This window comes from Protobothrops mucrosquamatus, unplaced genomic scaffold (genome assembly GCF_001527695.2).
Source record: "Protobothrops mucrosquamatus isolate PMUCROS unplaced genomic scaffold, P.Mucros_1.0 scaffold474, whole genome shotgun sequence".
Taxonomy (NCBI): Eukaryota; Metazoa; Chordata; class Lepidosauria; order Squamata; family Viperidae; genus Protobothrops; species Protobothrops mucrosquamatus.
The window spans coordinates 63,580-81,289 of record NW_015386795.1 but is presented as its reverse complement, the minus strand read 5'-3'; the positions used below and the strand labels follow the sequence as shown (position 1 = coordinate 81,289).

The 17,710-nt window shown below is 35.9% G+C and overlaps 1 protein-coding gene across 1 annotated transcript in view; it reads left to right on the top strand.

The window, feature by feature from the left end:
* Nucleotides 1-17,710, top strand: part of EYA2 (EYA transcriptional coactivator and phosphatase 2) — a 116,400-nt gene that overhangs the window by 44,260 nt on the left and 54,430 nt on the right. The window contains exons 2-5 of the mRNA XM_015816650.1: nt 4,800-4,918; nt 9,655-9,703; nt 11,354-11,496; nt 16,039-16,155. Coding sequence (XP_015672136.1) covers nt 4,810-4,918; nt 9,655-9,703; nt 11,354-11,496; nt 16,039-16,155 — 418 coding nt within the window. The 5' untranslated portion in view covers nt 4,800-4,809. The remainder of the gene's footprint in view (nt 1-4,799; nt 4,919-9,654; nt 9,704-11,353; nt 11,497-16,038; nt 16,156-17,710) is intronic.

The window sequence follows — 17,710 nt, the reverse complement described above, 5'->3', positions numbered from 1 at the left end:
AATAATTTAAATATATATTAGTCACTTCAAATGTATTAATTTTCTTGGTAAATATCATAGGCTGACCTTTAATAATGGCACCACAATATATTTACTAATCTCACAAAGTTTTGTAGTATTTAAATAAATAATGTTTCGGAAACGTTTGAGTTTAATTTCTAGTTCCATTGTTGACTCTTTGTGACCTGGGAACAGAGTATTTCTAGGCAGTATTCTAGAGCCAAAGGCTAATAATTTTGTACTTGCATATAAATTATGTAGCTTAATGAATCTAAATGAAACTAGATAGCAGAATGCATCTGAATTCAATTAACTATGAACATAATTGTTCGCAATGGGATATACTCATATCTACCACTTTACATTTTATATAACTGTTCATTGTTAATTTTCACGGTAACTTAAATCATGAAGGCTCATATTTTGACTCCCTTTACTCTATCAAAGTGTTTACCGTTATTGTGTAGGTTCTGCTAATGCAGCTTTCTCTATTCTGGTATCTCACATATATGTTGGACATCTGCCCCCATAATTCCCAGCAAGGTTGGGGAAAATTGTAATACCAGATCTTCAGTTTTAAATTAGAATCTGATTTCAGAGCACTTATAGACAATTGTGCTCTCAACACACATGACAGCATGCCTGATTAAGTACCAATCAAAAAACATAATTGGAGGTAGACTCTGGGGGCATTTTAATACTCCTTTCTTGAATTACATTGCTACTTGTGACTTTAATTACATTATATGCCTGTGGATTCAATGGATGCAGATAGAACTGTAATCCATTTGGAGTTTTGTACAATTATAGGCTGCGTGTGATGAATGCATTGGAGAGTATTTTTATGTAGGGTAAGTTGTTGATTATGTTAAATTCTTCTTTGAAAACTTGGAAGTATGGCCATTATGTTAAAAATCTACAGTATATTGCTGAACATAAGCAGGAGCTTTTCTGAAGGGCAAGAGCTATCAGAGTGAGGAGGGATGGGATTAAGAGCCACTTTCCATCTTGCAATCCAAAATCTTTCTGACTTTTCTTGTAAACAGACACTTGACCATTCATAAGCATGAGATGCAAGAATAGACATAGAAGTTGCCTCTGTTTTGCACTAAATGAAAATGTCTTAATGGTGGGCTTTCACAAATGCCGACATAATTAACATTATCACAGCCTAGGAAGTTGCCATTTACCAAGCCAGACCATTGATCCTTCTAGTCCAATATTAACTATGCTGGCAGAGTCTCTCCAAGGCTGATTTCCTGACAGCGTCTGTTGATGCAGAAATATTAAACCTGCTTTCTTGGAAAAAGGGCACACTGTGTCCATTACAGATCAAGCCATATGCTAGGGGATAAACAACAAATTACCGGTATACTTCTCTTATTACATATATTAGCAAGCAGAGGCTTCCTTCTTTAAGTTAGGTGAGCTATTCTCATATAGTGCATCCCTTAAATCAGTGGCTTTAACCTCAGTAACTTGCTGTCCCCTTCGTCATTCCCTATGGTCATTGCCATGCCATCTGTTACCTTTCTACTGCAGAATGCTGTATCTTTATCTCACAGCCTAGGTAGTCATCTGCAGCTTAGGTAGCTGAACAAAGGCCCACAAGGGTAAATCAAAAGGTGAGCTGGTTCAGGGCCTACTTGGAACCTTCCATATGCTTTTAATCCATTAGCAGCAGTAGAAACCTTTTGAAGTTGCTCTCCTCCCCTTCCCACTTCCCAGCTGTCAGCTCCTAAGTTCTGCTCCTTTGCACTGCTGGGGAGTACTCTTCTAAAAGCACAGTCATGCTTTTGCCTTAATGTTGCAGCCCCAGGGGATCTAGAGTGACGACAGGTCTAACAAATGGTGCAATCTGCTCTGTACAGCTGTAAAACAGAACATTAGATGGGATGGGTTATGGGGGGCGGGGAGGATACATATTTTCCTGTACTGCTTGAATTGAATGTATCTGTATGACTGCAGTGAAGATTCCTGAAGCCTACAATGCAAAATAAAGAAATCCACAAAAAATGCATTAGTTTTTCTATGGGCAGAATTGCTGCAGAAGTCTAGTTAAGAAATAGATAGTTCTTCATATGAAGTTACTTATGTAGCCTATATTGAATTTTGGACCTTTTTAAAAAAAAAAATGAAATATCTCTTCAAACATGCAGAGTGATGCTTTTCATTGTGGTTGAGTAGGTAGTTACTAGAACAGCGGTTCTCAACCTATGGGTCGCGACCCCATTTGGGGTCGATCAACCATTTCACGGGGGTCGCCAAGCAAGGCTGTCTGCCATTTTTTCCCCTTTTCCGGCGGGTGCCTTACCTCCCTTGGGCTGGGCCAGCTGATGGTCGGCCTGCTCCGTCTCTGCCGCTTGCCAGCTACGCCTCGGCCGGCGCAGGGGGCGGAACCACGCATGCGCGGCGCTCCCGGGCAGGGAAAGTCCTCGACTTACGACTGGTTGGGTAGTCCTCGACTTATGACCGGTTTAGTCCTCGACTTATGACCGGTTTAGTCCTTGACTTACGACCGGTTGGGGGTCGCGGCATTAAAAAGGTTGAGAACCACTGTACTAGAAGATGCAGTATATTTTTTGAGATTTAGAGTCTGGAGAGAACAAGGTTCTCAGGCTAGTGTGTGTTTGTGTATCCTTCATTTTCATTATAAATTTATCTCAGTAATATAAAGAGAAGAAATCTGGATAGGTTAAGAAATTATTAATTTGTCTCTCATACTAAAAAATGGCCATTGCAATTTCAGTGTGAAGTGTAACAATGCAAGAGGAGAGGAGAAACTACAACATTTGTCCCCATCACATGATATGACCAAAGTCTTGTTCTCTGTTTGCTATGCCATATTGGTCCTTTATTCTGCAGAAGTAGACCTGAGTGCGATGCAGCTAATACCATGATTACTTTAGCAATATGCTGTTGTCTGTAGAGATATTTTTCTGTATAATTTGAGCTTTGCATGAGTGATTTCCTTGATGCTCAGTTATGTGGATAGTGAAAGGGAGGAATGTATACTGATTTTCTACAACTGTATAAGCATCTTCAGTGCTCAAACCTGAGCTGATTTTTTTTTCAAATGATTTTGTAGGAAACATGTTGTTCTCAGTATCCCTTTGTCTCTTACTTAATTGCAGAGGTGTTAATCAAATTTCTGAGGAACTATGCATCCTTCAGAACTATCAGAGTTTTTAAAATAATCAACAAAACCTGAGATATCTGAAAAACTCAAGCAGTAAATATTAATATGTATTTTTAAGATCTGAGAGCCAGTTTGGTCTAGTGGTTAAAGCATCAGACTAGAAAATTGGAGATGTGAGTTCTAAGCACAAAGCCATCTGAATGACTTGGGCCAGCCAATTTCTCTCAGTCCTAGGAAGGAGGCAATGGCAAACCACTTCTGAAAAACCCTTGCTAAGAAAACTGCAGGGAATTGTCCAGGCAGTTTTCGAGAATCAGACACAATTCAATGAAAGAAAAAAATCTTTAAAACCTGCTTGTCTCCCCTTGTAATAAAAGTATGAATTGTTATGATAAGGAGGCATACTTTGTCGAGATTGGGGTGGGGAAGTTGATGGATTGAATTTAAAGAACCCTTCTCTTTCTCTAATACTGACTGCATTTAGAGTAGCTTGGATAGTAGTTAGGCAACAATAGATGAATAGACTAATTCAGTAATTAAAATGAATATATCAAATGTAGATTCATAAAGAGTAAAAAGCTTGGTGATTACATGGTCATGACTTATTTCTTGATAAAATTATAAAAATGATTTCCAGTGTTATCTCCTGGGAGATTTTGCAACGTTTCAGTTATTGGTCTCTCCTTCAAGGAAGTTCAATGACTTTTGTACCTACTGTACTTGGGCTTTTTTCAGATCAGCCAGGAATGCTGTTGACTTTACTAAATATTTCAGCAGCGTCTCCAAATTTGCAAAGCATCAATACTTAGTGTTAGCATGGGAATTTGTCCAGATCCGTCCCTGAAAAAGCCGCATGTTGTGTGGATCCCATTTGCTATTTTTTGAAGAAAAACATGATGAAAGCCAATCTGTTAACATTAGAAATTGTGTCTAATTGACTTGACATTAAATGTCTTGATCATAGAAAGATTTTTTTTAAGGGAAAGTCTAGTACAGTATTTCTCAACCTTGGGAACTTTAAGATGAGTGGACTTCAACTTCCAGAATTCCCCAGAAAGTACGAAAGTCCACCCATCTTAAAATTGCCAAGGTTGAGAAACACTGGTTTATTTGTTTAAACCCAATTCTACAAAAAATGAAGCCTTCTTAAATCATATCCATCACAATAATAAATTGACTGGGCATGTTAATCTGGATCTTTCCCATTTAATGGTGTCCTCTCTTTAAATCCTCCATAACAGCAGTTCTGTTAAGAACTTCCTTGTTTAAAACTGTGTGGTGACTTGCAGTCTTCTCTAGATAAAATCATATGCATTGGAAAATGATGGTAATACTAGAATCTGTGCCTTGCTCCTTGTGGCATTTAAGCAATACATAAATGTAATCATCTAATGGCAAAATCCAGGATGTACAGGAAAATATTTAATCAAATATAGCTGTAATCTCCGAGGAAAGTCAATGCTTGATTTTTAATTCAGCATTTTCCCTTGGACGAAAACTTTTTTCGTGAATGTTGTTTATGTAAAATTTATATGAAGGCTGGGTTTAAGTAATCAGCTTTAATATGTGTATTCCTAGGGAAAAAAGTGGAGTCATTAGCAAGCGTGCATAATTAATGAATAAATTATCTGGGTTCCCCCCCCCCTTTGCTTTCCTCCAGGTATAAGGAAATGCTAGATCTAGTGACACCACCCAGCTTGACTGTAAATAAAGAATATCCTGACATTCTGAAGCTTAACCTTTCTAACACTTATGCCACGGTTCCAGATGACATAGAAGGTAAGTTGACCGTTCTGCTTCAACTTCAGATACCTAGCTGTGACTGCATGGGTAGGGTTGTAAAAGACAGAATGAACAAGCATATGGCCTAGGTTTGTATCAGTCTTTTTCTTTGAAATGGGAAGAAAACCATTTCTGTGGATTGTTCCTAATTGTGGTTCTTTTCTGAATGAATAAGGTGTATGGAAGATGCTCTACTTTTTGATTGCGTGGAAGATCTTTATTATTCAAGTCCAGCTCCTTCTCACCCCAAAAGCACTTCAGCTTTTCTAATTTATAGACCATTGGGTAAGAAGCTCTAGATAAAGCAGAGATATAGCTGGTCAGAATTGAGAATACTAGGTTGAGATCAAAGAGGACTTCAAGTCTGGCTTTTGTTTGCTTGTTGATTTTAGGGCAGTTAAAAGACAAAGCAGAAAATGTCTGAGAAAATATTTTTATTTAAATGTAAAAATAATAAGATTTAATATGCCTGCTATGAGTAATTGAAAGCCTCTCATAGTATTGCTCTGCATTTCTTATGTCAACATTAGCTCAAAGTTATTTCTGTTATTATCTGATGTTAGAAAAGTAGCAGATTTTAAGAATGCATTTATTCTTGTTGGTTACTCTGATTTTGGCCTTGGACTTTGTATGCTCCAGCTGTCTCTAAAAAGAATGGTACTTTAATTTCCAGTCTTCCCTGCTTTAAATATTGTCCCTAATTTTTATTTGAGGAAGATTCAGAGGATGCCTTACATATTATTCCAAGTTTCTCCAGTTTCAGTTCTCTTGCTGCATATTTCTGCATTTAGAGTATGAGTATACATAATCAAAATCGACTGTTACACATTTGCAAGTAAATCCATAAATACACTTCATCTTGCCAGTTCATTTGCTTCAGTATATCCCATGCATGTGAATATTCTAAAATGTTGAATGTGTTTGGATTTCAGTTGTTCCATTACATTCATAGAAACCCATTAGAAAATGAAATCTTATACAATATTACTATTTTTGGTCGTGCATAATTTAGAGGCGATATGGACAGAGGAAAGAATGGTGCAATGGTCTTTTGAGTGATTCCTGTCTATTGCAGGATGTACTGATGCTGCTCTTATAATGTGGCTTTTTGAAAGATCAGGAATCCAGAGCCGACAGTGTTATAATTACTTTTCATTCTTTCTTTCACACACGCACACACAATCTTCCTTCCAAACTGCGGTCTGAAGTTTCATGCTTGGCAGGTATTAAGACACATTCTTTTGGCATTTGAGGTTAGGCAATGGAAATTTATCTGCCTTACTTACCCCAATTCCCATTTTCTGTCTTCACTTGGACAGTATGAAAAAATAATGGGGGTAAGAAAAGAAGATGGAATGTTAAATCTGTTTTTTAAATTATTGGCAAATGATGTTGCTGGACTAGTTTTTGCTAATACAGTTCTAGCTATTGTTTGCTGAAATTAAAAGTCCAGCTATCTGCCTATTGAAAGGGAGATGCTTGTTAAGTAGAATGATTAATTTTTGGCGTGCAACTATATCTAATCCTGCAACCATAATATATTAGACAGAAACTGGATCACAATCTTGCTTATAGGTTTGAAAATATGAATAATTTTGAACAGGCATTGTCTTGTAAATTGCTGTCATGACTTCTACAGTAATGTGTTTTGTCCTTTCCCCCAAAAGAAAGTCCAAAGCTAGCTTATCTGATGAGACTACAATTATACCCTTATTCAATTTCCATCTTTGTGCATCAGTCAGCCATTACTTGGAGATCCTGGATCATAGATAGATACAGTAGATGTACTTTTAATACTGGCAACATGGCATCAGTTGCTGAAATGGATGAGTAAATCTCACTGGATCAAATGAGAAATAAATATTTCCAGATGAACTAATCATCTATCTTCCAGATTTATTTTTTGATCTATTTCAGTCCCTTGGACTTATAAAAGCAATAGAAGTTAGAGTTACCTTGTAATGGCATCAGAAAGAAAGCTGGCTCAGAGAGAAAAAATTGTACCATCAGTGAAATAATATTATTGAAATGGAAAAACTGTAAGCTAAACTTTCATAATTAGCATCTATTACAAATGGCTTTTAAAAAAAAATTAGTAGGTTTAAAATAATATTTGGAAATCTGAAATTCCAAAGAACTTTTCAGTTATTTTTATTTTGTTTCCTTTTAAAAAAACAAAACATCAATATGTTCAAATTTAGCTTGTGAGAGAATACAAACTTTCATCCCAATACTTATAAATCAGGTATTCCTTGGCAGAGAGAGGAAGATAATTTAGAGCAAAAAGGAACCCTAAAAAATAGTTGGTTGAAATTGTGGTTCCTGGGTTGAAGGAAAGATTAAAGCAGAAATCCAGAAACAAAATATTAAATGGTGGAATAATTAAAAGGAAATATGTGGAGAAAGTAGAAAACTGTCCATGCTAATGAGATTCTTAGTATTAGCATTAGTTAGTTGTATTGATATATATCAAAATACCAATTTACCATAGTAAGCACATTCTTATTCATTTAATATTTGCAAAACAAAGGGAGCTTGTAAATGGAAGGCTACTGTAAATGGGATATCCATTATCAGTTAATTAGTTCACTAATTAGCATTTTGAAGAAAGTAAACAGTCCAATTTAAAAATGCAATTGAGATCAAACTATAATAGAGTTACAAGTTGCTTAAGAATCCAGCTCTCTTTATGTTTTGCTTTTGTTTGCTTTGACAAAGCAGTCACCAGTTTATTTCAACTGCCCTATCCTCTGCCTTCAAAAGGCAGCAAGACATGAGAAAAGTGAAGTGAACTCAGAGTGATGTAATAATCTGAGAGAGAATTATTTTTACATTGCAACACACATAACTGATCAACAAGGGATTTCAAGAATGAAGTATCTGCAATCAGAATGGTTAATGGAAATTATACATTGTGCTTTGCCAATGAAAATAGTCTTGAGATTTAGTTTGAGTTGGCCTTGCAAAAAAATAGCAGGAATCATCATCATCATCATCATCCTTAATCTAAAGCAGATTTGTTTGTATTTTCTTAGATGCAGATTTACAGTGACCTAAATTATTTGCAAAGAAAATTTTTGATAGAGGAGTGAAATGGCTGAGAATATTAAAGCCTCACTTCCAACCATTTAAAAGCTTAAATGGTTATCTCACTGTTTTAGCAATGTATTTTCAAACATGTCTTCACTCATACAACTGGAGACTTTGTTTTGTTTGGGAAACACAAGAGAGGAGAGGGGAAGACACCTTATTTTTTTTAGTTTTTTTACTGTTTTTTAATGTTTCGTGTTATTCTGAGAGTGGTTGAAAACTAGGAGCTCTATTTGGTCTCAGTATGCTTAACTATTGTGAATAAGTATTGAAGCTGTTCCCAACAACTTACAGCTTTCTGAGAGCCCCATCTTGCTTTAACATCTGAATGACATAACCATAAGCCATATATGTGGATTACAGAATGATGGCAATGATGCTATCCTGTCAAACCTGACTTGACTCCATAGTTCCCTGCAACTGCTTTCACTTGCAGCTTTGCCAAATAGTGATGGGAGGAGGGTGGTAAATTCCTAAGGGCAGTGGAGGCTATGGAATACAAGTGAACCTTCTGTTGTCGGAGAGACATTATCTACCAAGGCCAAGGAAGAATGTTTGACCGGAACAGACAGATTTTCCCAAAGCAAAAGAGTTGAACTCAATTGGTGAACTATGAACTGTGGGTGGCCCAGAGAGGAAAAGGGGAGTTACCTATGTGGGTTTTCGTGGGAAAATCCCAGAACTTACTTTGCTTCTGCCGTGCCTAGATGGATTTTCCAATAAAGCTACACTCTTGGTCAAGCTAAAGAGCCAGGAGCTTCTTTAGTTGAAAGTACCAAATGGGATGGTTGACATATCCTATCCTATCTGTGCCTGAGCTGGAAATTATATCATACTAACTAGCTTTTGGCAATTATCTTGGCTGTTGACAATGTAAGAAAAGAGCCTTCGTATGTAGTACTACTTGAGTGATATCTTCTATGGTGCCCAGAAAATGAATGTAGGTTTATGCATGATGAATCTTCTTTAGTATCAATACAAAGTACATGGTGTGTAGGGCAGAGGATCACTTGATATTGCCTTAATCATATGTTGGTACAACACATGAGTGCTTTGTCTATGATATCTTCAAATTACAACTGAAAAATTCAATTCAAACTAACTTTTGAAATAAAACTATAAACTAATGACTATTTTATCTTACAACAATCTAACAGAATTGTTTGGTTTTCTGAATGGTTAAGGTAGAAATGCCAAAAAAGATATTGAACAATTTTCTAAGAATTGTTCAGTGTATTTGCTAATGGCTCTGAATTTTGTCCTGCTAGATTCTTCGAGGCCATAGATGGATATTTTCAAACCCTCAAGGGATAAGTAAATTCTAATGGTTTGATATTTCTTTGAGAATGCTGATAACTTTGTTTCCTCATTTTACTAAATAACTTATCTAAATGACTTAAATATTCTACTGCCATTAAAATGTCCCCACTTATCCATTGTCTCTCATTTAAGTACTTATACTTTCTTTAGCTGGGTCCAGATATATTGTATTAACATATTCCATAACCTTTAGAACAATTATGAATGTGATTATTATTCGTGTACTGCAGTTATTCACATATCTTGGCAAGCAATTAACAGAATATTATTTCATTGGCATTAATATAGTTGATGGCATTAACTGTACTAATTTTGTTTTATAGGCAACAGGAAATCTGCACCTCAACATTCTTTTCATCTCTACACTACCAAGTAAGAGAGCTACATTGAATGATTTCTGTCAGAATAAATCATTTGTTTTTAGGGATTGTCAGCCAATTATAGAAATATTCCATTGTGATATGAAGTACATTTTCTTTACACATTTCTTCTGATTTCTCTGAGATTAATTCTGAATAGAAATGATAAGTTGGTGCTAATCAGTGTAAGCATAAATAGATACATATATACATTCATACATAGAGAGAGAGACAGAGAGAGATTCTAAAAGCAAATTATTATTTTGATAATGTCTACATATCACAGCAAGTATTAACTCACAAGAAGCAGTTTGCCTTCATTGACAAGCAGTCTTCCTTTATCTTCTGACTATTCAATAGGTTGGAATAAGAATCCCCAGAATTTTTAGTCTCATTATAGTTTGATTATGTATGCGGGAAGTTAGGGGAAATTGCAGTCTGGCATGAGAAATAGGCACCAAGTTGTAGAAGAGTACAAAAGTACAAAATATGATGTCATCTGTCATGTGTTTAAACTAATTCACATTACTTAGCAATCTTATCCTATTATTGAATTAAATGTACCCAAATTTTGTTTCAAGGTTTCATAGGTTAGTCAAGCAAATGTTGTAGCCCCTAGTCATTTTTATGAGAGGGGTTGGTCCAAACTTTCTTAAAGGAGGCAGTAGTAATATCACTACTGATTTGGACATCTCCGTTTATAAGCCTAGAGTTGGTGTTAAATTTTGAGCATTTAATTACTGACCAAATCTATGCTCTTTGGAAGAAACTGATTTTTCTGAATCCATTTTGGTCAGGGATCAGAGCTGGTTATGGCAGAATTGACTACTCTATGAGAGAAGTAAAGGAATGTTATTTTGCTAATTTTTTTTGACCTTCAGTAGCTTTGATATAATTGAACCAGCTATCTTTTTTGGATAGATCATGACACAATTGCTTTGTAGGAGTTCCATTCTAATTGGATGTTTTTAGAAGGCAATTCTGTAATCCCATCTTCTGTTTAAAATCTATCAGGAATTGCTGCATGAAATCATTGGAGTATGAAGGGCATTACTACCAGCATCCTTTTTTCCCCTCCTATCCTCTGCTTTATGTGTCTTTGTTTTTGATAGAATTCTACTCACCTGTGGTAATGACTATTAGACCAAAGCATTGTCAGGCAAAACCAAGTTATTGCTAATACTTGATGGTGATCCTATAACCATCGCTATTATGGCCATTATGGCACAAAGTGTCTTTTGCACAGTTTTGATTGATATTCCAATCACAATATTTTCTAGAGTTGGAAAGCTGAATTACTTCAGTGGATTGTAGTAGAGCTGCCTCTGAGAGTGCAGGCTTCAGTGCGAAATATAGATCTGAAGTTTCAAAAGATTGTATTAGAATTACTGGTGTAATACCAAACATAAAATGTTTACCCAGAGGAAAGGTGGCCATGAATTTAAAATAACACCCTTTCCCAAACAAAATTAAATTAAAGAATTTTTTTTAAAAAAAACCTCTCTTAACTCTCCATTACTATTTTTAAGAAAATATAAAGATAAATTATTTGAGGGAGGAAAAATTAGTTTTCCTTTCCAATACATGCATTAACTATTGATATCATCCCATAGTCATTGCCAAAAGTGATCAACTGATGTAATTTTCTTTCTTTCTTAATTAGACATTATCCCCATATAGTAACAGTTCCATCCTTTGCAACAATGGCTACTTATGGGCAGACTCAGTACAGTGCAGGCATCCAGCAAACTGCTGCTTATACTGCGTATCCACCAACTGGACAACCATATGGAATACCTTCCTATTGTAAGTAGTGTACTGATTAATAAGAAAAACTCAGCTTTCTTAATTGTTTTCATTACAATTTAATTTACGATTATCTGGATTGATATGGTTGAATTGCATCAAGTCTGTAAGTCTAACTCATCAATATCTCTTGAATTGGAAAACCAAAAGATTACTGCAGTGAGTTATTGAGAAGACTATCTCAGAAAAGTATGGTTTAGTTCAGGATTTTTCATACAAAGGAACTTGTTCTCAAAACAATTAATTGAGTGATATAAAACTGGTAATAAAACAAAACTTGTGATTGTTGTAATTTATACATTTTAATTTATATATTGGAGTTATTTGATTTTTACCTCTATTTCTTATGGATCTTCCTCAAATTCTCATGGAAACCTAAAATTCCACACAACCCAGTGTGAAAAATCCTGCTTTAGTTGATGAAAGATTCAGCAGCTAAGCTGCTCACCAACTCATGACACTAGGGTCATATTTTGTCTGTCTTAAAATATTATATATACAATATTGTTGCCAATACTTATATCACTTCAGTAGAAAATTTGGAACAGCTCTGGTGCCCACCCAAAGCTCTATTATATTTTACATTTGCCTATTTCCCTCGGGGCAAAATTGCAGAAAGTAGGTACTTGATTTGAATCTCTGCCTAGGTTTGCCTTCAGAAGTTGTGGGTGCTTCGTCAATGGAGTTTTTTAAGAAAAGACTGGACAACCATTTGTCTGAAATCAGGTAGGGTTTCCACTTGAGCATGGGGTTGGACTAGGTCCTTTCCAGAATATTTTAAGACAGGCAAAATATGACCCTGGTATCATGAGTTGGTGGTCAGCTTAGCTGCTGAATCTTGTATCACAAGTTTTGTTTTATTACCAGTTTTATATTACTCAATTAATTGTTCTGAGAACAAGTTCCATTGTATGAAAAATCCTGAACCAAACCATTCAAATACTCTTCTGAAATAGTCTTCTTAATAACTCACTGCAGTAATCTTTTGGTTTTACAATTCAAGAGATAATGATGCAGTTAGACTTACAGACTTGATGCAGTTCAATTACTTCTATCCAGATAATTGTAAATTAACATTCTCCAGAGTGTAAAGAGCATGATATGTGTGTTAAAGCAAAATAACTGGCCCAAAAGTTGGTCTGTGCAAATAACTACATTGATCCACTCAATTTTCTATGTATATGCAAGTAATTCTGCATATGTTATTCTTCCTCACCAACCTAAAGTGATTGTAGACTTACACTGACTGAATGAATCACACAGCATAAGTCAGCATGTTCATATTATAGACTGTTCCAAGACCTAGACCGTAAAAGTTTCCTGATACTGAATCTAAATTTAAACTGCCAACACAGTTCAGTTTCAGTTTATTTTGGCATGACTGGTTTTGTGGTAAATTATAGGTAGCAATATCAGATTCCAGAAATTCAAAATGGATTGCTACACATACTAACCCACTGCATTGCTTCTTAATTAATAATATTATATACACATTTAGGTTTTTTAAGACATCCTTTAAAGATTTTGTAATTTTTCACAGTAGTTGCCCTTAATCAGTTCTTCAACATTCTAGGTCAGTATTCATATATACGTAATTTAAAAGAATATAAATAAGGAACTATTATTATAATTGAACATGCGAAGATAAAGTTAATTATTAAATGTATATTATGACCCATGACACATTGTATTCTTTTTATAATCAAGCATGAAATAAAATGTAATACTTGGCCATGAGAGAGATTCAGACATCGAACATTTTTGTAATCTGCTGAGGCTTTTTTGTGCAAGCAGGTTTAATTCCTTACACCTGAAATTCTGTACTTTCTTCTCATAGAGCTTACATAGACATATATTCTATAGGAACTCTTTATGATCCATCATATATCCTGGATTATGGTTTTTGAAACATAATAAATTGACACTGACTTTTAAAAGATACATAACTTTAAAAATTTAAATGAGTTCCTGGTCGACTAAATGAGTAAGAGAATTTAAAATTAGTTCATAAACATCCTAGTGGATGATCACTTGACGATGAGCCAGCAGGATGCAGCAGCAGCCAAAAAAGCTAATACAATCCTGGGCTGTATAAACAGAGGCATAGAATCAAGATCACGCGAAGTACTAGTACCGCTTTATAAAAACCTAGTAAGACCATACCTGGAATACTGCAGCCAATTTTGGTCACCATATCACAAAAAAGATGTTGAGAGTTTGGAAAAAATTCAGAGAAGAGCAACTAAGATGATTAAAGGCCTAGAAACTAAAACATATGAAGAATGGCTGCAGGACTTGGGCTTGGCTAGTCTAAAGAAAAGAAGAAATAGAGGAGACATGATAGCAGTATTCCAGTATTTGAGGGGCTGCCACCAAAAAGAGGGGGTCATGTTATTCACCAAAGCATCAGAGGGCAGGACAAGAAACAATGGTTGGAAACTGATCAAAGAAAGAAGCAATCTGGAATTAAGGAGAAACTTCCTGAAAGTGAGGATAATTAACCAGTGGAACAGCTTGCCTCCAGAAATCGTGGGCGCGCCATCACTGGAGATTTTTAAGAAGAGGCTAGACAGTCACTTGTCTGAGGTGGTATAGGCCTTCCTGCTTGAGCAGGAGACTGGACTAGAAGACCTCCAAAGTCCCTTCCAGCTCTATTCTATTCAATTTCTCTACAGTGGAAAAACAGGACTTATGATTCTTATTTTAATTGTGGTGGCTTGAGAATTTTGTTTTCCTGGAATCATACTTATATAGTATATGTAAGGTTATATTAGCTGGATAAAAGCCAAAAAAAACATTAAACAGTTGTTATTAACAGCAGGTGAAGAGTAGTCCTTTGGTGACTAACTGGTGTCTTTGGTCCATTATGTTTTAAACATTTATTTATTCATCTATTTACTTATTGCATTTGTAGAGCACCACCATCCCAAAGGACTTGCAGTGGTCCACAAAGATATGTGGTTAGGGCCATCTGCCTGTCAGGTCTGCACTGTTGTTACATACCCTATAGATTACCTATTTGCATCTTCTGTACAATAATCTCGCCTCTTTCCCCCCCTCCCTCGTCATTACACCCACCATGCAATTCTGTACATTCTGAAAAATCCCACCTGGCAGACAACCAAGAACAATGAAGTACTTTTTTTTTTTTTTTGCTAAAAAATAAAACTATCCCAAGTTCCTAGACAAAACGGAGAACTATGTGGAAATTAATTTGGTGCCAAGTTATTTCTTTGTCTGAAACAGGCTTCCAGAAAGCATCTGTCACTGAAGATTAATGGTGGCCAAGCCTATAATGTGTTGAGTGTTCTGCATGCAAGTTGCCGATTGCAATCAGAATATAAATGTCAGGGAAACAAAAACAATTTCTCCTACCATATACTCTCAAACGTCCAGTTCAGATACCAACAATTATGGAGTCGGCAGTAGTAACTTATAATCACTCATGGTTGCCCAAACAAATTAGCTTGTTTTTGGCATGGGAAGTTTGTTTATTTAAAAGATTTCTATAGCTGCCAATGTTATGGCAACTCACAAACAATAATCAAGTAGTAAAAACAGTAAAGAGTATAAAAGCCAATGAAAAACCTCCTGGTGCCCAAATCCAGAATAATATTTAGAGCTTCCCTGGGCTCCAGACTCATACTACCCCAAGCTTTGTGGCAAAGCCAGGCCTTTACAGATTTTTGAAAGGCCAGGAGGATAAGGTGCCAGATCTGGAGGGTGGGGAGGGTGTTTCAAAGGGCAGAGTCATGTACCATGAAGGTGTGCTATCTAGGCCCTGCTAGGTGGCAACATTTAAAGGATAGGATGCAGAGAATGCCCAGTTCTAGTACAACAGACAGATGTTCTCATGAGGAGATGATTTTGCAGATAACAAGGTTGTGTGCCATTGTTATCCCATGAAGAAATTTGCTCCAATTTTTAAATGGCTGCAAGAGACAACCATCAGTGTTATTGGGCAGAAGCGCAGCTTGCAGTGGGATCTCTTCTATTTTAAAGGTGAAATGTGATCCATATGGTGTTCTGCATACATCTCTGACCTCGCCCTGCAATTAATGTCAAGTACAAGCTAAATGTTGTACAAAAACTTCTAATTCTGTTGAAAGGCCATTAATAGAACCTTCCTTATTATCTAAGGGGTGTCAAACTGCCGGCCCATGGGCCAGATGCGTCATCACGAAAACCCACCCACCTCATTGCCGGCAATGGAAAAAAAGTCACGATACATCGCAACACATCGTGACATTGCGAGTTTGACACCCCTGATCTAAGATATGAATAAGAGTTGGAATTCAAATTGCCCCCTTCCTTTGAACAATTCTACCTACAGTTTCCCTTCCCTTTCTTATCCAGAAAATGCTGTCATATTGCCCTTTATTTTGGAGGTTGTTCCATCTTCTGCTGGATGAATTAGGGGTGGGGGAGAAACACTACAATAGGAACAAACACTATTGAAAATGATCTTAGTGCATCAAATATTTGTGCATGCTTCGTATCAGCTTCCTGGTAATATATATTCCTTCTTCTTTGTCTCCTAAGCCATCAAAACAGAAGATAGCCTGAGCCATTCACCTGGTCAAAGTGGGTTTCTTAGCTATGGATCCAGCTTCAGCACGGCAGCATCAGGCCAGACACCTTATGCTTACCAAATGCATGGTTAGTATTCAAAATCTGTTGCAGCCAAGAACAGTTACAGGAGTATCAATGTGTCTACGTTAGCACTCTTCTTTGTTTTGTTGGAACAATTTTTTTAAACAGCATACAGAAAGACATTGAAGCAACCTTTTGCTGCACAGAACTGCCTACTCTGTATTGTAGGGGGTAATAAACAGTGCTCACTGACATTCAATTAAAGCATTATTTGTTTTAAAAAAGTAAAATGTCTACATTTTGCACAATTGGCAAAATGTTATAAAATCATTATGATCTTGCCTGAAGGCCCAAAACATTTTAGCTACTGTATTTCAACTCTGTCTCATACACACAGACACATACAAACACACACACTATAGACACACACACAACTATAGACACACACACACGAATATGCTATTTGTGACTGAACAGATATATAGTCATATAAAATCATGTTGTTTCCTGAAAAAACTGCTGCCTCTGTTTCATTGTTTCTTATATTTATTTGCTCAACATTTTTAGAATACAGATTGCATTTAGAGAAGAGTGAATGTCCATTTACGTCATTATATTTAAATCCCCATTTGTACATAATTCTTTATTCATAAATATTAAATATTTTTGCACCCGGAATATATATCAGCATGCTGCCTGTACTGTAGATCCTACTTATGGGATGCAGTCAGCAGTATGTTGGGTTGAAAGGTGGTCTCTGGCTTTGAGAGCCTAGCTTATAAGGAATAGCATGAATAGTTTTGGGGTGGAACTGGAGTGTGGTTGTGCTTGTGGCATATTCACCAGGATGTATTAAAACTGACTATTGCCTAACCTTAAAGTTAGAAATAAATAAGATGAATTAATGAAAGAAAAATATGTCATGTGCCTGATTTAAGATGGAATAGAACTGAACAAGCATCTGGATCTTGTGGCATTGGATCAATAAATATATCCCAATAAACTTAATTATGAGTAAAAGGGCTAAATATATCAGCAAAATATAAATTGGTGCCTTCTATATTATTATGGATATGTCTGAAAATAGGAGCCCATAAATTGGCAATCTCCAATGAACGGTGATAACGGAAGACCTAGAGATGAGTTTTGAGGAAAATTATGGAATGAATGTAGTCAATGGGCAAAAAATATTCTAGTCCATGGGCAAAAAATATTCTAACTGGTGACCTGAAGTTGATGACTGAGATGAGTGAATATGGAAAAAGAATGAATGAGGATGGTGACTGATAGGTAACTGCTTAGAAATAATGGGATAAAATGTGGTTTCAGCATATGTCTATTCATATATATACATGCTAAATCAATGAATATAAATCTAAGATAGTTTTGATTATATATGAAGAAAGACTGACAGAATTAGTGAAGAATGCAAGGACGATGAGAGTTTCTAAATGTAGAATGGGCCATTGTTTGGGGCATTGTGAGAGATAGAATTTGAGAAAAACTGGATGTGGAGGTAAAAAGAAAAGAGAAGCAGTGAAATAAAAGTGAAAGTAGAATGCAGTAAAAGAAATTAGTGTACCATTCTTTTTTTTTTTTTTTTTTTTCAAATATAAATTTT